The 25,554-nt window shown below is 40.3% G+C and overlaps 1 protein-coding gene across 1 annotated transcript; it reads right to left on the bottom strand.

The window, feature by feature from the left end:
- tecpr1b (tectonin beta-propeller repeat containing 1b) lies at positions 1-24,213 on the bottom strand. The gene is given in 29 exon segments (XM_057860776.1): positions 1-796; positions 1,015-1,136; positions 1,208-1,312; positions 1,378-1,470; positions 3,311-3,446; positions 3,509-3,683; positions 3,742-3,798; positions 3,871-3,950; positions 6,826-6,922; positions 7,275-7,368; positions 7,484-7,584; positions 7,690-7,847; positions 7,920-8,069; positions 10,542-10,697; positions 10,769-10,872; positions 12,279-12,808; positions 14,956-15,083; positions 16,962-17,063; positions 17,123-17,223; positions 17,310-17,484; positions 22,506-22,547; positions 22,549-22,629; positions 22,698-22,820; position 23,480; positions 23,745-23,883; positions 23,886-23,925; positions 23,989-24,020; positions 24,023-24,167; positions 24,169-24,213. Coding segments are annotated over 29 exon segments (3,441 nt in total). The 3' UTR covers positions 1-667.
- Between the last annotated feature and the right edge of the window lie 1,341 nt (positions 24,214-25,554).

Here is a 25,554-nt window from a genome sequence, read left to right as displayed (position 1 = left end):
GAACACAATTTAAAATTTTACATCAAGACATTAACACCAATTAAAAAGTTGAAATGACCTTATTTGTTCACCGAAATAATACACAAACATTTATATTATTTTTTTATTTCATTTTTTAGCATAATGCCTCTTGTGTCACATTCACAGCTTAAATTCATTTCATTGTCATCGATGCATTTGGTGCTATCAGGAAGATCCTTTCATATTATTAATAGAATTATTGCAGAATCCAGGTAGATGTCCTTTTATAGATATATTTTCTTCATATCACATTTTTGACAGGGGGAAAAAAAAGTTGCAAAACTGGCCCAAAAACCACGTTAGACAAGCGCGTACATAAATATAAATGATGTAACATGCGTGATAAATGACAAGACTGACAAACAAACCGAATAGAGCATTTTTGGAAGTTTTCATACATTAGCCCTTTACATGACGGGATGGCCATATACAGAAAAGTATTGTTGCAGAATTATTCCTTGACTTACTGGCTGCCATTGACAGCGATAGACATCCAATCCATTTTGACTGGGATAGAACGATCCCAGTCAAAATGGATTAGCTGTCTACCGCCATCAATGTTAACCACTTAACCGTTGTGCGTTTTGTCTTTGTTGTGATGTCCCCACTGCATTTCCAGGCACAAACAAGAGGGCAAGGTTCAAATTTACACACCCACAGCCGCCCCGTTGACCCGCGTTGTGAGGGGGCTGCGCGGCGGGCCGGCAGGAAGCGGGTTTTGCGTCCTCGGGGGCTCCATGGAATTAGCCCGCACGCTGATGTGCTCCCACCCTCCCTTAAAAACAGAAAATAATAAGGGTCATTCCTGAATTAGAGGACTTTTGATGTCCCAACCCTTCAAAACCCTTTCGAAAGGTCAAAAAGTTACCTAGTGTTGCTTTAACATGATGTTTAATTGTAAACGGACTTGGCCCGAGACCAAATTTGGTTTGCTTGACATTTTTTTTTTAGAGTGCCAAACAAGTAAAAAAGCCATTTTTCGTCATAACTCACCCCGATACCATAGTCCCACATTTGGCCCTTGGGCCGCACGGGTCCCACCCCGAGCCTGTGAGCAACGGCGCCGGGCGTCTCGGCGGGGAAACCCGGCATTCCCTCCGCTATCATCCACACCTAAAAGGAAAAAGAAAATGCAGACCGTTCTGTTCAGGATGCATCACATGTTGAGGCGCGGTTGTACTTTCCTGGTCCAACGGTCCCACCGAGACTTTGGCGACGTTATTGGAGATGAGCTCCCAAGCGGAGCCTTGAGGGTAACTCGGGGTCAGACCTTGCCGGTACCAGAGGTTAGCTGGGTTCGACAAAGTGTTAGTGGTGCTTGTATTTTGAAAGGACGGCTTCCTTAAGAACACTCACTGTTTTCGTCCACCGCAAACACGGACGTGCGGCCCACCGACACTTGGCGCAAAGTTTGCCTCGACGGAGACGGGATGTGATACCAGCATTCTCCTGCCAGAGAACAAACTCTTTGGATGCATGCCATTGACAGACGTCCCTTTTTTATTTGCCTGGGTGGGTCAAGAGCTGCTTGCCACAAATGATTTTAATAGTCACCTAATCACAAGTTATTTTTTGCTATTAGTCGATTAGAAGTTCAGATATACGTCACGTTATTTTTTGTATATATTAAAAAAAAAAAAAAAAACGGGGACAACTGTGTTATTTGCTTTTTTTTTTTTTTTTTTAATTTAAAGAAGAAAAAAAAAACACTAGCATCATTCTTCGACACATTTACGTAAAATAAATGCTAACCGCACTTTTTTTTTTTTTTTGCTTTTGACCAAGAATCGAGACTGTTTTATGTCCATATCTATAAAGAATTCGGGGATTTAAGCATTTATTCACAAGAATTTTCACCGGAAAAGCTCTATTTACATATAGGGGCCGCCACATTGACTGACAGACTAGCATCGTACTTTGACATATTCACGTAAAATAATTGATAACTGCACGTTTTTTTTTTTTGCTTTTAACCAAGAATGAAGACTGTTTTACGTCCATATCTATAAAGAATTCAGGGATTTAAGCATTTATTCGAAAGAATTTTCACCGGAAAAGCTCTGTTTACATATGGCGACCGCCACAGTGACTAACAAACTAGCATCGTACTTTGACATATTTACGTAAAATAAATGCTAACTGCACGTTTTCTTTTTTGCTTTTAACCAAGAATCGAGACGATTTTGCGTCCATATCTATATAGAATTCAGGGATTTAAGCATTTATTCACAAGACGTTTCACCAGAAAAGCTCTATTTACATATAGGGGCCGCCACATTGACTGACAGACTAGCATCGTACTTTGACATATTCACGTAAAATAATTGATAACTGCACGTTTTTTTTTTTTGCTTTTAACCAAGAATGAAGACTGTTTTACGTCCATATCTATAAAGAATTCAAGGATTGAAGCAGTTATTCACAAGAATTTTTACCGGAAAAGCTCTGTTTACATCAGGCAGCTGCTAGCTACATTCACTAACAGACTAGCATTGTACTTCGACATATTTACGTAAAATAAATACTAACTGCCGCCCCCCCCTTTTTTTTTCTTTCAACCAAGAATAGAGACCGTTTTACTTCTATATCTATAAAGAATTCAGGGATTTAAGCATTTATTCACAAGACTTTTCCTACACAAGTATAACACCATGATGAAAAAAGCTCTTTGTCTGCGATTCCAGTTGGTCAGCTTTGACGGTCACGCCAACAACGTAGGCCCCTAGGGTTAGGGTTAGGGTCATTATGAAGACTATGAATGGTCATAAATTTAATAACAATTTTTAAAAGGATAACCATATAAAATACATTAAGAATATGTTTTTCTTTGTTTTTTAAAATGTATTTTTAATTAAAGTTCAAACATGAAATTTATTTTATTACTTTTTAAATTATAGCAAAATTGTTAAAAATGTGTATATTTCTCCCTTGTTTATAAAAAAAATTTAAATCATAAAAACTAAATGAAAAAAAAAATATATATATATATATATAAATGACTACTTTTTTCTTTTTGTTTTTTTATTTAAAAAAAGTTCATAAATATGTTTTAAAAAGAAAAAAAATAAGACAATATATAATATTAACTCTTGTCTGCCATTAACGGCGATACACTCATTGCAACCCCCCCCCCTTTTTTTTTTAAATAAAAACTATTGTAGAGTATTTCAACAAATCTGAGGTCAACAATGTCTCTAAACGATTAATCCGCCATCATAACGATTGTCAATTAATTTGATAACAGATTAATCGTGAGAGTCCTACTGCCAGTCAGTTCTTCCAGTTTTACCTGCAGGATTTTGGGGTGACACGGACCCCCTGTAGAAGACTGCTCCGTCTTTGGCGATGGCCCACACCTGATTAGCTCCGCCCACAGAGATGGACTTGAAGGGTTGGTCGGTGCCCACGTGAAGCCACGAACCACCCTAGAGAATCGTAGACAGAGGTTCTACTCATATCTCCCGAACCTTGATTTTAGGGAACTCACCGCCGGGTTTTGTGGGGTGACGCCGAGCCTGCACAGCACGTCACCCTTGTCGCTGATGGCCCAAAGCGGGACCTGCTCCATGCTGCTATGGGCCAGGCACGGCATGATGGAGATGTCGCACAGAGGCACGGGCGGGACCGGCTGCCACGGAGCTCTGAGCGTGATCTTGCACTTCCTGGACACGCCAACGTATTTGTAAAGCCCCGACGCCTTTCAGCACAGGAACATGTTACCTGCTCCAACGTCTGCGCCTGACAAAGTCCTTCAGTGTTTTGTGGCCATGAAACGTTCTACGATAAAAACAAAGTAATTTCAATAGACCACCTACACTTCCTGAGCTCCGCGCAATGATTGTTACTTACACGGGAAAGTCGGCGGCGTACTGCCATCCTTCGTTGTCCGTCCCACCAAGAACGTCGTTGTCCACGGCCCACTCTGATACCTGGAAACAGTATTGTTTTCATCAACGATGAAGAAAATATTTCGTTAACTGACACTTTTTTCATGGCGATGACGAGACGATAACGAGCTAAAATCGTGTTGAGTGATCATCACACGCTAAATGTAACTTGTACCATTAGCATAGCATTCTCGTTAGCATTAGGCTAATGCTAATGCTAATGCTATTTTTTTTTTTTTTTTTTACATGCAGTTCATGGTGTCCAGGTGGGTATAACTCATTGAAAATAATGTACAAATTTCCTGCTAAGTGTGTATTATCAGGAAGTTAAGTGTTCCTCTGTCAATGTTCATTCAAAATAGTTGGAAACCTTTATTAATTTATTTTCCGAGTTAATGTTTAATTCCATAGATGAAAACATTTTTAATAAACGTCGACTAAACCTAGACGAAATTATTCGAATTTTCGTCAACAAAAACTAGACTAAGATAATCACAAGGTATGACTAAAATATGGACTAATAAGTATTATCATCCAAAAGTCAGACTAAGACGATAATTAAAAGGGCTCTCAAAAACAACCACTGTTTGGGAGTCTAAAACATAACGAAAGTAATGCCAGTTTTCATCTGACGAGACGAGAACAAGACGAAAATCCGCAATAGCTTGCGTCACATGTTCACAATGAGTGACAATTACATGCAGTTAGCGTGCATCTAGTAGCGTTTGGTAGCGTCACTTGCGCCCCCACCCTTCCCGACTCATCAGTGTGTCGTCTCCAGTCTCTAAGCAGGCTTGCACACATGGTAAGATTTGTTTTCTTGGCCAGAGAGAATATGCAATGTTGCTTTAGCCTTTAAAGGTCTGTGCTGAGTGATCATCACACACCAAATGTAACTGGTAGCATTAGCATAGCATTCTCCTTAGCATTAGGCTAACGCTAACGACGAGCGTAAAACTCCCCCTAGCACAACTGTTTTTAATTACAGTTCGTGGCATCCAGGTGGGTATAATTCAGATTGAAAATAATGTACTGTTTTCCTGCCGAGTGTGTATTATCACCAAGTTGGCGTTGTCCTTGTAGATAGACACTACAATACGTGCTCGCGTTAATTCGAAATAGTTGGAAACCTTTTTGTATTCATTTATTTTTGGAGTAAATTTTTCTAATTTTATAGACGAAAACATTTGGTAAACATCGACTAAACCTAGACGAAATTAGTCTTGAGTTTTCGTCAACAAAAACTAAACACAAACACATTTTAAGATGACTAAAATATGACTAATGTAACAGGTTTGCATGGAGCCACACAATGCGATCGGTCCCCATCGTCCAGGTCAGGATTCGCACCCGCGCCGCACGACGCGTCCAGCACAGCAGGCGGGTACGCTGACGACCAAAGGCAAAAGCCCAGGCTAGCAGCTTTAGCTGCCAGCGCACCCTCGTGAAGGCATTGGGAAGGAGGTTTCTATGCACCGCTTACAACGGACTGACACGTGTGCACTCGTTACACTAAGACTAAGTATTATCGTCCAGAAGACTAAGACAAAAATTAAAAAAGTTCTGCCAAAAACAATGCTGCCTGTGACACAGCAAGGCCTTAGGCTAGGTTCCCATATTTTCATGCAGTATGAACAGTCCAATTCACATTTTGTTTTTTTCAAAAATGTGGCTGCAAATTGGAGTACATATACAACATATCTGAAAACATCTGATCTAGGAAGGATGGCGAAGGAACTACCTTTACCTATTAGAAAGCACACATGAAGCTCCCAGTTTAAGAAAACGTTTGCTCCAGTAGCATAAAATCCTTAAAAAAGCCACAAAAATATGATGGTGGAGAAAGTACTATTTACTACTGTAAATAATGCAACACTTAATTAATTTGACAAATTTGGCATTACGCCCTGCAGTGTAAACAAATATAATTAATCATTATTGTATTTGATGGTAGCTTTACATGTAATGCAAAAAACTACCATCTATGTTATTGAGATTTCTTCTTCTTATTAATGTTATTCTTCTCACTTTTTCTGGCACGCCACCCAGCCAAAACAGTTTGAACCACTGGCACCGTTTATCCACCAAAACGAACAGAATTCTGATCCGAAGCGAAGTCTCTTTCATTTGACTCCCCCCAAAATTACAGTTTGCCAAAAATGCACGTTTTTTGATCATTTTTGTCCAAATCGCATCATTTATACATAAAAAAAAATCGGGACGCTAAGGGGAACAAAATCTCAATTCAGTTTAGCTAAAAATGTACGGTTTGGCCAAAATTAGCCAAAAACATACCCATTCATTTCTAATGGCCAAAATTTCCCATTTAATTCCAATGAATGGCCCTATTCACCATTCATTTCAATAGCACAAAAACCCTTCACTCCTATTGATTTCCAACCCAAGTGACCAAAAAGCAACAGGAAATGACCAAATATCAACACGAAGTGGCCTCAAAATTACCCCAATCAACAGGAAGTGACCAAATATTAACAGGAAGTGACCCCAAAGCAAAGCTACCACCACAACTTAACCTCTTCAGGCCCAAGCATGCAGTTGAAGGACATGACACGTCTCTAAACCAATAAATACACTGAATTTAGTTGCTATTGCCACTTCTGGGAGATGATTGGATGAAACTTTACCCATCTAAATCAAATCATGAGGTTTGCCACGCCCTCTTTGCCATTTTTGGCTCCTTAAAACTGGCTGATCAAACACAACTTCAAAAAGGGTAATGTAAAGTGCTCATTTCTCATTGAAAACACATTAATATTAACATTTAAAATAACCAAAAAATAGATTTTGTTCTGGTGTAAAAATCAGCGCAGAAAAAAAATGCATGTCTGAAGGGGTTAAATTGCATTTTTTAGTTTTAAACACTTTTTAAAAAGATTTATATTATATATTTACTTACCCATGCCCACTGAGGGGAAGGCGTCTGGGCATCGCCTTTGCTGCACCCCCTCAGTCCGCTTTCGTCGCTCCACATGGGGCGGTCGGTGGGAAGGCCTCTGAAAGGGGTAAATGAAATAAATAAATAAATCTTATTTTTTGATTTCGATGTCTTAATTAAAAAAAAAAAGGAAAACTGAATATTCTCTTTTTGTCATAATAAAAAAAATCCTGTCATTTTAAAATGACAGGACAACGACATTAACGAATGAATCAAGCTAAAATCAAATCAATTATTCTCTGAAATTTTTAAACAATATTATCTAGATCTTATTTTAACAAGAAACCTATGCGGGCCACTTAAAATGACTGAATGAATGAATCACTTAATAGTCCAAATGCAACGGAAAATGTCTTTCCCATTGTTACGTTTGACTATATTCCATATCTCAAGACCATTTCAGCTTTTACCTGTCCGTGTAGCCAGTCACGGGGTTCCATCTTTGATTCTCGTAGACGTGCACGCTCCTAGCGTCGGTCTGTTCGTTGGCGAGATCCGAACCTGCTGCCGTTTTGTCACAAGAAATCAATAAAGGAAATATTGAATGTGTTAAACAAACTAAAAAGAACCCCCGCCCCCCTAAAAAAAAAACAACAACAACAAAAAAAAGACTGAGTACATTTGTACACCCAGGCCGAGCCATCCCACCCGATGCCCCACACCAGCCCCAGACTGTTAGTCTCCACACAACGCAGGTGGCCTGGGATTTGGCGCCAGAACCTGCTGTGCCGGACGGCGGAAGCGGACAGTCGGCGGCATTAGAGCAAAGAAGAAGCTGTGGGTTAGTACAGTAGGAGAGCTGCGAAAAGACGCCGTCGGTCTCACATGAGGTCACACGACGGCGTGCGTGCGGCTGTCTCCAGGGAAAAAGATGGCTCGTGGACGAAAACGTCGCCTTTGGACGTCGTGGACCACAAGGCTTGTTTGGACGGGGGCGCTACGATTCCCCAACACTCGCAGCAAACATCGGACAACAGGCTCAACTAGGAAAAAGAAAGAAATCATCTGTAAAATATTATTGACAAAAGTAGACGTTGGACGTCTCGATCTCTCACCCAGTCGGCCATGTCCTGTTCCGTTTGGGCCGCCAGAATCAACGGACTCCTCAGTCTGGTCCTGTGGCCCGTGTACACAGCAAAGGCGTAGTGGCAGTCCCGCAGAACCGGAACCAGTGCCGTTACTTCGCTGATAAAGATGTGAAGATACTACAAAATACAGATCATCTTTTATCCAAGTGAAATGAATGGAAAGGATAGTTTTTTAAAAAAAGTATGTATATTTTTGTGATCTCTTTATTTGAACAAGAAAAAAATATTTTTTAATACAGAAATAAAGTTGAATTTAAGTCAGTTCAACGGATATTGTGCACAATTAACACTGTAGTCATTTTTGCATTTCAAATTTAAGCTCAAAAGTGAAAAAAAAAAAAAAAAAAAAAAAAGGTTTCAATAAGTTAAATTTAAGACTTTTGAAGACCTTTTTAAGACCACTTAGAATTTCATGCCATTTTTGGAAACATTTCACGGCAAACGTAACCAAAACAAACAAAAAGACAAAAACTCATAAGAATATCAGAACATTTTTAGACATTTCACAAAATTCAAAACTGAACAAATTTCCTGCCATACAAAATTAAATGCCTTTTTAGGACAAGTTATCAAGATATGTCTTAAATCTACTTCAGACTATTTAAGAAAAATAGACCCATGACTAGGTATCCCACAGTTAATAGAAAGTATTTTACAGTTTTTGGAGCCTCTTAAAAGGTCTTCTCAAAGATAATTGAAAAAAACAAATGGGGGGGGACAATATGATTTATGTAGTCATTAATAAAGCAGATCAAAACGAGATGTTTACAAGCCGATTTGGCTTTTGACATCGATAATATAAGGTGGTGACACCCCCCCCCCCCAACAAAAAAAAAAAACAGGAACTTTTTAACAATCCAATTAAACCGAGAGTGATGGAAGAAAAACATTTTATTCACTGCAATTGAAACCTTAAAATATGCCATTAAAGAAAATTATGGAATTTTCATCTAAAAATGCAATTCCCTCAAATGTCGTCCTCCTGCATGACTGCATTCTTGAAATCTGCTGTTGACCACTGTTGAAAAAACTGGAAATTTTGCACATTGGCAGATATGATCAAGTGGCAGCACAACGAGAAAGTGACTTTGAGCAAGTAAACAATGTGCCATTTAAGTAACCATGATACTGAGCCCTTAAAGGGACATCGACAGAAATAAAATAAATTTAAACAATTTGGTGCACACCAGAAACAATCTGGTAAACATTAGCTTTATATAGCATTCAAGCTAGCTGACTTTTGCTATGAAAGTTGGCCAAATGTTCTTTTGTAAGATCCTCATTTATTATTATTATTTTTTTAATATGATATGATAATATTTGAGGCTAAGCTCAGGCGCGCATCGGACACCAGAAGTTTCAGCATGCTAAAAATGATGATGCAGGATTTAGTTGAGCTTTACTGCAATCTTGGACTTGGACTAGTGTCTGAGCTTAGCCTCAAATGATATAAAAAAATAATAAGTGAGAATCTAAGTAAAACAAAAGACTGATATGGTTTCCGGTGCTGGTGTTATTTCGGTCGATGTCCCTTTAGGGACTCCATTTCATGGTGAATTCAGGATGAAGCTCAGATGATTAATCAATGAGAAATCTCAACAGCAGATGTCAAGAAAGCATTCGTACAAGAGCGCGCCATTTAAAGGATGTCATTAAAAAAAAAAAAAACTAACTAAAAATCCATCAGGTTCTTAATTAGCATGTTTTATGGGAAAAAAAAAAAAACTAAAAATCCATCAGGTTCTTAATTAGCATGTTTTATGGTTTCAGTCACTACAAATAAAATAATTTTTCTTCCATCTCTCGGTTTTATTGGATTGTAAAAACCTCATCGTTACATAATATCTAACTTTTCTAAGTGCAGTTTGTAAATCCAATTCACATTTACAGATCGGTTTACCCAAGAACTGCGGTTCTTATACTTGCTAAAGGTACCGAACCCCACAAGTTTCACATGTGGATTCACCAAAGTCTTCGGAATTAGATAATAAAGCATTTTTTTTTCTAATTCAAAACCAAAATAACTAAGCTACCAAGCTAATAATCTAGCAAACTCCCGCTCAAGATTCTTCTCATTTTGAAAGCATGTTTTATAAACGGGTCAAAATTTGAGACTGCGCTACCCATTGGTCTGTTAAATCCTCTCATACAAGGTGCGAGTAAACCTTCCACTGAGCAAACCAGTTCCTCGTCCCATCAGATTGAGGACTAGTTAAAAGAAATAGATTAAGCCTGTAAATAGGGAGCTAACCAGTCCAAAACCTGGTCTAATTTGCCACTTGCCTAGATTTAATCAGCATACGAAAATAAGGCTCTGCATTTTTATTTACTTTCGCCGAATCCCTTAGACTTACTCACCAAACCCCTGGGGTTCAATCGAACCCTCGTTAAAAACCACTGCCGTAGAATAATATACAACAGTAAATCACTTTATTTAACTTGTAAATCATCACAAATAATAATTGGTATTTTCCCAAAACTCTCAAAATCATTTATGTCAGCCTTATTCATGAGAGCCGATATATTGGTAATTCCCAGGGTATTCCTTAACGGAATACACAAAAACCTGTGTTGTTTTTCACCACCTACCTTTTTTTCATCATACTGCGTGTAGTAAACAAAGAAGATGCTGTCTTTCTTCCCGTCCGACTTGGTGGACTGTTCCAGAGCCACGGCCACGTCCACCCAGCGCTGTGGCTTCCAGTCTCGCCACCAGCGGAGCGTGCCTTTCCGCACCCAAACAGACTGTGAATGAGATAAGCAGTAAATGCTTACCAGTGCACGTGAGGGGGGTGGTAAAAATTGAATAGTCGTACATTGCTTCTTTCCAGAGGTTTCTTGCTGATCTCCTCTTTGTGCTTCTGCTCGCTCCAGGCTGAAGACTGCACGGGGGTCAGCGACAAAGAGCTGACCAGTGGGCCTGACACAAACACAAGTAATCAGACAGAAGTGCAGACAACCACAAGGACGGCAAATGCTAAATAACACCCGAACAAAATGGATACAGTAGTTGGGAACCTTTAGGGACCTTTACGATACGATTTGTGATACAAGGTTCACCATATGGCGATGTAACAATTATCGATACATCAGGTCAGGTCAGGAAATCATTGTACGATAGTGTACACCTAGGAAACAGAAAAACAAGCTCTTTTGATCCTTCTGTGTGAATAGGTAGGAGTTTATCACAAGTCGATATCCAATCCATTTGACCTGGGGAAGGTGACAGCGAATGAACACCCGTTCATTCACCGTCATCCCTCCCACTTCAAACGGATTGGACGTCTACGGCCTTTAATGAAAAAAAAAAAGCCAGTTAATTTTGGGGCATCTAACATCCTTTCCTGTCGTTTTCGGTCACTTCCTGTTGATTTTGGGCCATTTACAGGTCACCTTATGTCGATTTGCGGTTACTGAAACGGAAGTGACTTGAAAATGTCCACAAATAGGAAGTGATTCAAAATCAACAGCAGAAAACCTGTAGATGCCATAAAATGAACAGGAAGTGACCTGTAAATGCCCACAAAACCTGGCTGACAATGCTCTGGTTTCAGTGCCATTGACGGCGCTAGGCGTCCAATCCAGTCAAAATGAATTGGACGTCTACCACCGTCAATGGCAGCCATTGAGCTTACGTAGACACTATTCTCATGGAAGATTTTGGTAGCAACCTGATTTTTAATTTTCTATTTTTTTTTAAACAGACAGCCTTTAAAACAATATATCGATTATTGGCAGGAGCATATCGATAACCTTTTGGGCTACAAAGTATCACGATATATCACTTTTTTGATATACAGTGATCCCTCACTACTTCGCGCTTCAAACTTTGCGCCCTCAGTCCATCGCGGATTCTTTGTCCACAATAAAAAAAGAAAAAATACAAATGAGATTTCCCGAGACGATGGCGGTGCACTGGAGTTGCTTATTAAAGTTAACGATGATTGACAGATGTTTGGATTTGATCTTTCCAGAGACACGAACTTCAAAGCACCGCATGCGTCAATCATTGTTTAATTTGTTAAACAGTTGCTGTGGCAACTCATTGTGTGTAAGTGAGCAGCTTTAAGCGGATTTCTTCTGTTATTTGTGGACAAATCAGAAAAAAAAATGGTAGGTAGTCTGTGGATGAATATATTAAATTTGGTAGGTATAATACAGGCTTTAGGTGTATTGTCCCCTTAATTCTTTAGCTACATTAACGGTGGTAGACTTCCAATTCATCGATTGAATAATCGCTGCCAGCCCCCCCCCCCCCCGCCCAAATGGTTGGATGCTTTTCGTCGACAACAGCAGCCAAAGAATTAATTTTGGTGATCCTCGTACCTGTCGCACTAAGCCAGCTGACTTGAGAGTCGGCATCCACATTGCAGCCCCCTCCTGAGATCCAAGCCCAGACGGGACCGTCCTCCTCCCCGACGCCCTGCACACCTCCCAAACCCAGTCCGTAGGGGGCGCCAGCCTCGTCCGGACGAGGCCCCGCCTCTTGCGTGCTTCGAGCTGCTTCCCCGCCTTCCAGGTCCACGTTGCTCCAAGGGGTCGCGGCACCTGCCGCCTCTGGGCTGGTGATGAAGCGACCCTCCTCCTCGAGCAGCACACTAGATTGTTGGTTGGCGGAGGTTTTGTCGCGGTCTGACACCAGGCTATTGATGAAACTGTCGCTGGTGGGGATGAAGGTTTTGCATGCTGCGGGAGCATCTTGTGTCTCTAGAGAGGCGACAGGGGTGACTTCCGCTTCTAGGATCGGGGCGTCATTTGTGCTGATTGGTAGTTCTGTCGGGCCCAACTCTGAATCTGAGTCTGCGCAGCTCACCACTGAGGCTTCCGTCAGCTGGTTGCTCAACTTGCACCTGACGCTTTTTGAAGAAAATACAAAGAAAAATATATTATCCATATGTATCCATATCCAGCCTATACGGACGTTCACAGAGTTAAACGATAATTGACACATAAGCCAAGAAAACCTTATTAGAGGTGCTACAGCTGTCGATTAATCGACAACTAATCGATTCACAAATTAATCGACAACAATTTTGATAACCGATTAAACATTTAGGACCTTCTTTAACATTACAAAGTTTTTGACATTATACCATATACCGGTATATACAGGGGTGCACATAAGCGCATGCGTACTGGACGTAGACATACGCGCTGGCCCTCAACGGCTTCCATACGCTTTTGCGTACCGATGGCTGACCACTGTATTTGCGGCGGACACGAGAAAATCACTTCTCAAAATGTCAAAGAGGCAGGCCCCACTGAGTAATTATTTCCGTGTTCCCCCACCCCCGCCAAAAGACAGACCGACGACAGAGACGTCACCGGAGCTACCGAAAAAAAGGACTTTTGCTGAAAAGTGGCTGCAGGAGGTACCATGGCTAGAAGCAAATGATGCTCGCACGGAAATGTGGTGCAACATTTGCCGTGAGAATCCCAATGTCGCTGATAAGAACAGCGCATTTTATGTAGGGTCAAAGAATTTTAGCCATCCAAACTTTGAAAAGCACGAAAAAACACAGAGCACGTGGCAATTAAGCAAACTATCGATGTCAGACAGGACCCCACTCGCCCTATGGACAAGTGGCGGAATAAAGTTATTGATGAACAGCGCCATGCACTGACAAACGTGTTTTTGCTCGCATTTCACAAAGTTAAACATGCACGTTCAATGAGCTCTTATGAGGAGGACATCCCAGTTTTACAAAGGCTTGGAGTTAATGTGGGAGCCGCATATCAATGCCCTTTATTTTGAATTAGTGCTTGTATGTTTATTTCTTTACATTTCACTTCAAAGTAATAGCAATTTTGTTGTGCCAGTTGATGTTAATCAAGCATTAATTGTTTATATAATTAATTAAAGGTAATTGGCTCTAAGTAAAGCTTGTCATAAATTTATCGCATCAGGCGGGTCGGCTCTCAAGCTCAATGAGGACCAAGTCACATCTCCAGGTCCTCCTCTGAGAACCTGGGCAAAAAAAAATATGTGCACCCCTGGGTATGTAATATATATAACTTCTTGGTTGTAAATATTATCCGATTTCTTCATTATGTTTTTGTTAAGTCAAAGTTGGACATGAACAAAAATCTTTTACTTTGGAAAACAACAATTCACATTTTTGCCAATTTTTGGACATCTTACCATCTAAACTAGCTTCTTAATAAGGCTGAAACAACTAATTGATTAAATTGATGAATAAATTAGTTGCCAAAGAATTTAATAATTGATACAGTTGAAGGAAATAGTCATCCATTTTGTTTTCATTGCTACTTACAACATGCCGAAAACAACGTCAAGGTAAATTGAAGGTAATTGAAAGAAGTGACATTTATCCGATTAATTGTTTAATTAATCGTCCGATTAAATAGATTATGAAAATAATTGTTAGCTGCAGTCCTGAACCTCATGCTCGGCAAAACTCATTGGATTTATTTATGGCTTCTCAGAAATCAAAGCACCGTTTGTTAGGCCGATGAAGAAAAATACTGTATTACTTGGTTGAGTAACAGCTCTCGTGTTCATGAGCCAATGAAAGCCCAGCTAGTTGTTGGCAGGCAGAACGTGCTAGCCTCAATAATAGCTGCTCCACAAGCTCTTGGAAGTAAATAATAATAATAATAGCCACCGATTGCTATCTAGAGTTTTCTGGGCTCTGTCATAACTACCCAACAGACCAATTGAAAAACTGGCTACATGTTGCTAGGCAGAGTTCATCGGGCTCAAGCATAATTGCCTGATAAACAAATAGAAAACTTAGCCACTTGTTGCTCGGCAGATGTTCTTTTTCCATTCAAAGTATCAATGATGAATTAAGAAGACTTTATTCATGTTAATTCAACACCATTGACAGCGATAGACGTCCAATTCATTTGAACTGGTGAGGCTATCACGTGCAATGCCGATCATTCAACCTCTGCCAGCCCCTCCTAGTCAAAATGGACTGGACTTCTATCAACATCAATGCCATCCAATGAGCTAAACATCTGAAAAGTCAATATAGACCTGGGTGGGACATTGTCTTTACTGTTGCCCCACTCTGCAGAAACGGGGATCCAGCCGTTGCCGCTCGGTTCGGATGTCGTCACCCCTATTCGAAAATACAGGCCGCGGTCCTCACCGACAGCCCAAACCTGAAAAAACGGGTTAAGAATTTGATTTCACAACATAATGTGACCACTTCGATAATAAATCAAGTTTTTACATGAACTAAACCTGTTGCCAATACATAGAATTGATATTGTAAGACTTCAAGTAATTACCAAATGCACGAAGACACAAGACGCATCTGTGACTTTATAAGGTCATATTGTAACACTGGCTCACACAAGCCCCGCCTTTAAACGCAGCCCCGAAATATGAAATATGGGATTTGATGACGAGCTTCTAATTAGGGAGCGACCCATATGTCAGAGCGCCGGGAATATAGTTGTCTGGATATATATATAAGGCAGGCCTGAAGGTGCTGGAGCTGGAGCAACCGCCTGTGCTCGTGTTACAGGACAAGCCTGGGAGCAAGTGTGGGGGTGTCCTGAGGCTGAAGGAGGCGGAGTGAGATGAGGCTTTGCAATGCTTGCAAAGTCCTCGGGGTAAAAGGCCGCGGGCAGACGGCCCGGCCTGGATCGGGCTGCTCATGTCCACGCATCTGACGCCATGACCTGCTTTCAATTCAAAACTTTTTACACCTAGCATGGCGTAAATAAAGACTGAGGTTTTTATATCCACTCATTGGCTGCCGTCAAAAGCAAAGCTGCTATGATTAATCGACATATAACCTAACGATTCGATTACGATTACGATTCAGAGACCCCAATTCGATTATAAATCGATTATTGATGCCCCCCCCCCCCCCTTTTTTTTTTTTTTTTATGTATTCTACATTTGTTCCAAAATTGTTCAAAAATCCTCTCAGGCTAAATAAACCAAACTACTATTTTAGTATCAAGTTACCGGTTAAAAACAGTAAATAAAATACTCAAGTCCCCATTCTGTATCAGCAGCTTTAAACTACATTCAATTAATTTAATGTTGTGAATCAACCGTTAAAAGTTGTTAAAATTGCGCCTGTTATTCCATAATTTCCCTCATGTCTACTTTCGACATGTGAAAGTTTTAAAACTATTTCATCATTTAAAGATAGATTCAAGTCAAGATTTTGCCGATTTAGGGGTATTTTGGATAAAAAGTAATTAGGTTCTCTACAACAGAGCCTTCTAGAGAAGTCTACTGCTTTAAGATGGCGCCTGTTTACTAGCGCGGGAAAGTCTGTCATTTCACATCTAGTCTAGATATATGTGATATCTACCATAGCCGTATGTTGCCGTATGTTTGTAGCAACTAGCAACTGGGCGCTGTTTGTAGCGGCTGACGGCCGCACTCAGGTATTATTGCTTTTTTTTACCTAGTGGCATTAGCTGCATATGATATTTCCTCTTGGTCCGTTCCTCATTGCGTCCCGAAGACCGCGCTGACTGCATTTTATTTCCGCTTTACCTGGTAAAATTCAATAATCGGAATTTGGATGTTTGTGAATCGTTCTCGAATCTCGAATAATCTAAGAATCGGAAATTTTGCACGCCTCTAACATATAATCAACTTAACATCTGACAGCTATTTTGTTAGATTAGCTAGTGTTTAGAGACAGTGCTGACCTCAAAATGGCACACAACCATATTTTTGAGCCTCCTGATTATACATAATCTTTTATTTTATAGTTTGTTTTACAAATTAACAAAAAAAATGTGGCGATTAAAAAAAATGTTGAGAATACTGAAGTATGAGTGTATCCTAAAATCCCATTTTAATTAAATAAAACAGACACGACTGCTTACACTATCAAAAACCATTCTAAATCAATAAATTAAGTCAAATAAGAAATCAAACTCTCAACTAATCTGGAAAAATGAATCCGCGAGTATTGTACAAACACAGAATTATGAAACTGCAGTTCGTTTTTGCCCGTTTTTAACCCCGACTCAGCAAATGTGAGAATGAATAAATCAACACCTAACCTGGTCATTGAGTCCGACGTCAACCATCATCATCTCACCGACGATGCTGATCCATCCCGAGCCACAGGGATTGTGGGAATTGACACCTCGCCTGAACCACACCTGCAAACGGGCCATTTAACCGCACGTTGTGCTAATGACATCATCGACACGCGACTGACCTTGTAGTCTTTGGTGACCACCCACACAACATTGACTCCCACAGACACATGGAGGGTTTCCACCTCCTTGGCGGGCGATTCCACTTCTGCCCACGACGTGCCTGAAGGGGGACCAGAATGAGGCTTTCACAGATACGATGGAAATGGGGGCGTCACTCAAAAAGGAGGTAGAGCAGGGACGGCTAACCGGTGGGGCTGTCAAGGCTGAGGCCAGTGCGGACCAGCAGATTGCCGTCCCAAAGTACAGCCCACAGCAGGTCTCTGGGGCCAAGCGTCAACTGGGCCACCTCCTTAGGTGTTTCCACTTCCTCCCAGTTGGTGCCCTCCGGGACCCGTGGGTGGATGCCCTCCCTGAACCACACCTGAAGCAGAACAATCCACACATGACTACTTTCATATTACAGCTACACTACAGTAAAGTCTATTTTTTAAGTCATGCTGCCCCCTTGTGTCCAAACTTCAAAACTGACTTTAAAATAACAAAGTTAAAATGTAAAGCCCAGCATAATATAGCAGTAGATAACATTTATTTATTTATTTATGAACCGATGAGTCGATTCATCGCAAAAATAATCTGATTAATCGACTATTAAAATTGTTTGTGACAGCACCGGCTGTGTCGCAATTATTTTATAAGAAACAATATAATGAATAGAGGTGGGAATCTTTGGGCACCTAACGATTCGATTACGATTCAGAGACTCCGATTCGATTATAAATCGATTATTGATGCCCCCCTCCCCCCGTTTTTTTTTTTCTTTAATGTTTTGTATATTTGTTCCTAAATTGTTCAAAAATCCTCTCAGGCTAAATAAACCAAACTACTATTTTAATATCAAGTTACCGGTTAAAAACAGTAAATAAAATACTCAAGTCCCCATTCTGTATCAACAGCTTTAAACTACATTCAATTAATTTAATGTTGTGAATCAATCGTTAAAGTTGTTAAAATTGCGACCGTTATTCCATAATTTCCCTCATGTCAACTTTCGACATATGAAAGTTTTAAAACGGTTTCATCATTTCAAGATATATTCAAGTCAAGATTTTGCCGATTTAGGGGTATTTTGGATAAAAAGTAATTAGGTTCTCTACAACACAGCCTTCTAGAGAAGTCTACTGCTTTAAGATGGCGCCTGTTTACTAGCACGGGAAAGTGTCATTTCACATCTAGTCTAGATATATGTGATATCTACCATAGCCGTATGTTGCCGTGTGTTTGTAGCAACTAGCGACTGGACGCCGTTTGTAGCGGTTGACGGCCGCAGTCAGGTATTATTGTTTTTTTTTTTACCTAGCGGCATTAGCTGCACATGATATTTACTCTCGGTCCGGTCCTCATTGCGTACTGAAGACCGCGCTGACTGCGTTTTATTTCCGCTTTACCTGGTATAATTCAATAATCGGAATTTGGATGTCTGTGAATCGCTCTCGAATCTTCCACGGCCGAATTGCGAATAACCTAAGAATTGGAAATTTTGCACGCCTCTAATAATGAATGTGTACTCTTCCCCCCGTTTGTGAATAAACACAAAATGCCTGAATTTAAAAAATGTGTTTTTGTGGGGAAGCCAACTTTCTGACAAACTGTAGTTCCATATTGCAAAACAACCGGCAATCAACGCATTGGCCGCCACTGACGTCCAGTGTTGTTAATCTTACTTTAAAAAAGTAATTAATTATAGTTACAAATTACTTCTCCCAAAAAGTAATTGCGTTAGTAACTCAGTTACCTGAATGTAAGAGTAATTAGTTACTTGGCAAAGTAACAGGTGATAATTTTCAGGGTTTTTTTGTTTGTTTTTTTTCCTCAAAAAAAAAAAAAAAAAAAAAAAAAAAAAAACTTGGGTCACACTATGTGAAGTGTAAAAGATTTTTGGGACAATTGGCCCTAGCCCAATTCTTACCCTATTTTACCCTTTACCCTGAATCAACCGTTAAAAGTTGTTAAAATTGCTCCCATTATTGCATTAGTTCCCTTCTGTCTACTTTTGACATGTGGATGTTTTAAAACGGTTTCATCATTTAAAGATAGATTCAAGTCAAGATTTTGCCGATTTAGGAGTATTTTAGAAAAAAGTTACTTAGGTTTAGGCCTGTCGCGATAACAAATTTTAGTGTGCGATAATTTGTTTCATAAATTATTGCGATATGCGATATTATTGCACCCCTCCAATTTAAAAAAAAAAAAAAAAAAAAATTACAATAACACTGTGAGAATACAGTATATATTAATAGATCATGTACACACAATTAAACGCAGTAAATGTTTACTCCTCAATTCAAAAATAATTATTAAGAAATCACAACTAAAAACAATAGACCATGCCTCTTTTATGTAAAAAGACAACAATATCAATACTAAACAGAAACACAGAATAAATGTGTTTTTTAAGAAAAAAACGTTCCGTGTGTACCGTTATTCAGCAGTACTTCTACATACAAAGTTAATTTGTTCCAGGAGCTTGTTTGTAAGTCGAAATGGTCGTGTGTCGAGCAGGATTTTCCCATAAGAATACATTATAGTTCCATTAATTCGTTCCACAGCCCAAAACCCACACTACATCCTTAATAAATACTGCTGTTACTATTGCAAATAGCAATTACAAAGAGCAAAACAAATAAAATATCAATAAAAATCAGAATACCAATTATATAATAATAGCAATAATAATAATAACAGTACATGTACTAATGTAACGAATTGGGTTCTAATGTGGTGGACTATTTTTTTTGCGATTCGGAGTGGGGTATGGAAACGTTTCAAATTGATTGTTGAAATCGCCGAATGTAAACGAATGCTGAGCTTTGCTCTCATACAAGAAATATATTTAACGATCTTTTCCAGCGTTATTTCGTTGTGTAAATGCATTTATAATAATCAGAGCAATACTGTATGTAGACTATTTAAACATTGAGAAAACTTGCGTTTTTTTCTGCCAACTCGAAGAGATTAAATTAAATGTCAAATCCAATGATAGGACAGACGCACAAATATAAAAGATATAAATGTTTATTGAATATGCATCTTACAGTCTTGTTTAACTGTGAAAATTTGTTACAAATGGCGGGCTTTAATTTACGCAACAGCGCATGGCATCCCGGCATTTCCTTCTTCTCCTGAGTCTTCACAAATATAAAATTTTGGGCTCGGGCCTGCAAAAACTCCTTCGTCTTCAATTTTAAGGATGTAAACTACACCGCATATCCACGATGTTACGCTGCTCATCTAACATGGCATTCACAAACGATTAGCATGCGTAAGCTAACGCCTGCTAGTTTAGCGCCGATGGGATCAGAAAGGTTAAAACCGTGGGAGACTAAGCAAACTCATGGTTTCATGATGAACAATGAGTGGCAAATTATGAGCACCATACTTCAAACTCGTCCTGTTTATGAAAGTCGATTGTCATATGTGTTGTGCAAAAGTGACTTCTGTGGCCAGAAAACACTCAAACGGCGCAGCGCGCACACTAGATATCATCAAATAGCAACCTAGATGTCCTATGTTAGATCCCATGCTAACTCTCTCGCGCACACACTAGATGTCATCAAATAGCAACCTAGATGCGCTACATTAGATCCCATGCCATTAGCTGCGTGAGCCCAGAGCGACGCGTAGTCCATATATTACATTGATGAATTAGAAACCGCATGACTGAATGGAGAGTTAAGCAGGGCCAAATTAAGCCATACCAGTGACTATAGATAATACTGCAAATACTGTTAATTCAGCACATGTTACAGATGGACTCGGACCACAAATAGGATGTTTTCCTTATATGTTAAATATAGCTGCCTAAGAGAGCTGCAGCAATCAACAGTGTGTCCCACTTTACAAACAGTAAAGATTGTTCTCAGCACTTATATACAAAATTTCTTTAGATCAGCAAGAAGTAAGCACATAAATATTATGAACTAAAATTATTTTTATATGATGTATTTTTGCTTGTTAGCAAATAAAAATAATAATAATAACAGTTGTATTTTGTTTCAGAGCATTAAATGTATTGAACTGTATCGAAAATCGTACCGAACCATGACTTAACTGTATCGTTGCATCCCTTATACATACATATATATGTGCATTTTTTTTCTTTTTTTGCTAACAGAGTGGTATCGGAATGGTATCGGTATCGCCCGATCCTGCACAGAAAGGTATCTGTATTGGTATCGGGCCCCAAAAATGGTATCGGTGCAACACTATTTTTTAGGCCCAAACTAAAAAAAAAAAAAACATACATACAAACAATGACATACGTATTCATACAGTCAATGGGACTAAACATACAATCATCCTGCTTCATGTGGTGATGCGCGATAAATTATTTCTTACATTTAACGTACCAAATCTTATTATATTTGTCCTAACAGCAGGCTTTATTTCCTTTTCATGGACATAAGTAAACTGGCATATTGACGCATTCACAAATCATACGATCTATAAATTCCGCTGCCAATAGACCCGTTGCGCTCTACTCGCCGAAGCGGTGTTGGATTTCGCGGTGATGGTGGATTTTAATTCCTCATAACTCTGCATGATTATCGCGCATTCCTCCTCGTGAAGTAAGGTGCCTGTGCCATCGTCACAAGTAGTGTTTGACTCTGGTCTCCGCCCCCTTTTATGTGACGCGCTGTAACTCTGACTGGGTTGATGACACAGATTCGACTTATCAACTTCATAATCAGTGTTGTAGCACCGATTGACCACAAACTAGACAACCAGGTTTTGTCAACTCCGGTACCCGCTGTAAACTGGATTACTTCTGGGGAGGTTGAACTCCGTTCGTATTATAGGCCACAGAGTCTTCCTAGAAGTCTACTGCTTTAAGATGGCGGCTGTTTACTAACGCATCTAGTTTCCTATACTGCACATGTTGCGAACACCCCCGTGTCTGTCATTTCGCATCTAGTTCTATATGTATGTGGTATCTACCATGTCTACCATATCTACCATATCGTGTGGCGTAGTTTGTAGGCTATCGGCTACAGTCAGGTATTACTGGAGCCACCTAGCATCGCGTTTGCTCGGCGTCACAACTTTTTTGCCTCCTCCCCACTCCTGCTCTGCTCCATCGTCTCGGTGAGTCCTTCTCCCTCAGACTTTTATCGCGTCATTCAACCAATATAGGGAATGCATAGTTAACGCACGCCTTTCCATCCTCAGTAACGGTAACAGCATTGCCAAGATGAGAAAAGTAATTAATCGGATTACCGTACTCACTACTGAAAAAAATAACGCCGTTAGTAATGCAGTTATATTCTAACGCCGTTATTAACAACACTGCCTACGGCGATTGATTCCAAATCTCTATATCATCAATGGCAATGAAACATGATCATTCACTGGATGGAACACCTATCGAGGACTTTGGGTACTGACCTGCCCTTGTTGAGACACAGCCCAAAGGTAAGGATACCTCCCCGGACTCGTCGCTCAACTCCCAGCCGCCGCAACTGATGTCACACAGAGGTAGGCGGGGCTTCCTGGATGGTCCAAGGGGATCCTGCAGGGAGACTCCATCAGAATGCAAGTACCAGACTGGACAGAGTGGCTATAAATAAGAGTCTGAACCTTTGCCCAGGTGCCTTGTGCCGTATATCTTCTATAGCGGATCCAGCGCCGACGACGCACACAGGAATTCCACTTTTTGTCGGGGGTGAAGTTAGCAGGGAAGTCGACAGCGTATTCCCAACCCTATGGAAAAACATGGATGAAAATCAAAAGTGGACTGTAAATTAGACTTCATTTAAGAAAATACATATAAATTACTCCGAGTAAGATTCAAACACAGCGGAATGAGAAGACTGCTGAGCTAAACATTTCTTTCACACTGATACAATTTTTTGGCCCGATACCAATACCGGGCTGGTCAGTACCAGCTGATACCATACAGATACCACATGGTATTTGGGTGACAATAGTTAAATAAACCTTTGGCTCTGAAAGGCCAAAATAGTGCCAAATTCATGGAAATAAAACATGTATAATATTAGCCCAACAGTAAGAAAGCAAAAATACAATGAATGAATAGTTAGTTAAAATTTTTAAACCCTGAGTAATAGCTTATGACGGTTAGCAACCATGTGGCTTAGTGTAGGGTTGGGGGGGCGTCACGCAAGCCAGTGAAACAAGGGCCAATGTTTATTCTGTTTATCCTGGTAGCCTGCCTTTTTTTTTCATCCTCAGACAAAACTTTTAGTTTCTTGTTGTTCTGCCATCTTTACAGAATTCGCACGAAAGCGTTCGCATCATCTTCTGTCTTTATAATGAATGGGGAAAGGGGAAGTGACATATGCCATAAAGTAGTCAGCACATTTGTCGTTTTTTTTTGTGTGTGGGAAGGTTACTGCCACCCTCCTTAAAGTCCATTAGTGTCGTTGAAGCGGTACAGACCCCGTCAAGATATAAAAGAGGGGTCAATCCAACTAGATGTCAATCAACATATCACAAATGTTATGAAAATATTTTATAAAGGTTGAAAGTTACCTATTTTTGCTTTAAGTCATTTTTTAAAGTTGATAAAAGCAAGTTACTTAAGAATTCATGGTATGTCTACTTATTGATAAGTTAGCATGACTAATAGAATGTTCTTTGTTTTTAAACTGTGTATGTCCTCACCCCATTCTGGCCGGCTCTCCTCCGCAGCTTTGGTCCACATACCAGTCGCCCTCCCACTCCCAGCTGCGGGACGGCAACTGGAAGCCGTGAAGCGGTTGAGGATTCATTCCCATCACGTCGCTCCAGGGCCAGCGGTCAGTGGCAGCAGCGTATCCGTGAAGCCGTCCACCGGGTTCCACCTCTGAAATCACAAGAATTTTCAAATAGGCATCAACGACGTCAACATTCGTCAACTCATTCCGACCTGGTTTTCATAAGTCTCCTCTTTGTAGCGGATGGGGTCTCGTGGGGGATCACGTTAAGGTACACGTGGTGGTCGCAGCCAATGCCCCAGCAGCGCCCCTTCGCTGCGGTGACGCGTTTGAGCTCCAGGAGCGAGTCGTCGGCACGCACCCATCGCTGGCCCGCGGTGGAGACGCTGTATAACCCGCCCGTATACGTCCACAGCCCATAGCAGTGTGATGGACATAATGTTTCCTGAAGCAAAAAGAGTACTCATCAAAGATAATTTGCAATAAAAACTACAAAAGCAATTTCTAGAGAAATTACATGGGGATGCTCTGCACTTGCTGCGCATTCACAGCCACTTCTTGCAGTTTAAATACATTGGATGTCTATCATTGTCAGTAGTGAGCAATGAGTTAATTTTGGGTCACTTCTTTGTTAATTTTAGGGTGATTACACGTCACTTGCTGTTGATTTTGAGTCACTCCTGCACATTGTAGGCTGTAGATTTGGAAGCTTTTTTTTGGGGGGGGGGGGGGGGGGGGGGGGTCACCTGTTGGTATCGTGGACATTTTTTTCCCATTGGAAATGAATGAGGAAGTTTTGGTGGCTCTGTATGTATGACGGAGCGGTTCCATCACTGATGGCGTACGCACGCACGCATGCACACACGCACGCACATACACACCCTAACATTCTCTCACAATTGGTAGCGCGACCGGGGGTGCACACTCGTCGCTCTACACATTGTTAAATAAATCCATTCCACATACATTCAAACAACCCATTCACTCTGATCAGTTATCACTTACCGGCAAGGAGGAAGTGAGGAGAGCCAAACAGGCATGACGGTTTTGGGACCCTTAAATGGGAAAAGTTCCCGCATAATTTGGGAGCAGGTGCGCTTGAAGGGCGGAGCTACTAGTATAAAAAGAGGCATTTTCTGCAGGTAGAGGGAAGCGTGAGGTGGATTGTCCATGCCAGAGCAGAAAGGTAGTTTTGTCTGAACGTAATCCAACTTTGCTTCTTGTGTTTATATGTTTGGATGTTGGTGGTGGAAATCCATTCATATTTTTTGTAATAGTAGTGATGGGTCCGTGAGACCTCATGAAGCGTGTCGACACAGTGACACACTGTGTTGACACAGTGTGGATACTGTGTCATTGAATACTGACACCTGCTGGACATAAAAAATCCCTACAGGCAACCCACTTGACAGACTGACACTGATCGATGACATAGCATGTAAAATCAAATAATTTAAGTCTTTGCATTCATATTGCATTATTCCGTATCTTTAAATCATGTGAACATTATATTATAATGTGAAAATGTAAGTAATAATGAATGTGTGAATGAGGAATACCTGTGGACTTTTTGTTCTGATATAATTTTATTCAAAAACAGTTTTTTTTTTTTAATGTTTAAAATTTAGTTTTAGTAGTTTTTTTTTTTTTTTTTTTAATTAAACAAGCCTGCTGTGGACAACACACGCGCATGGAACCAACGATGCCAGCATGCACAAGAATTTCCAGTTGAAAGAGGTTTGGATAAGATGTCCATTGGCTCAGTTCGGCTTTGGTTC

This window comes from Corythoichthys intestinalis, chromosome 16, assembly GCF_030265065.1.
Source record: "Corythoichthys intestinalis isolate RoL2023-P3 chromosome 16, ASM3026506v1, whole genome shotgun sequence".
Taxonomy (NCBI): domain Eukaryota; kingdom Metazoa; phylum Chordata; class Actinopteri; order Syngnathiformes; family Syngnathidae; genus Corythoichthys; species Corythoichthys intestinalis.
This window is presented reverse-complemented; position numbering and strand designations above follow the sequence as displayed.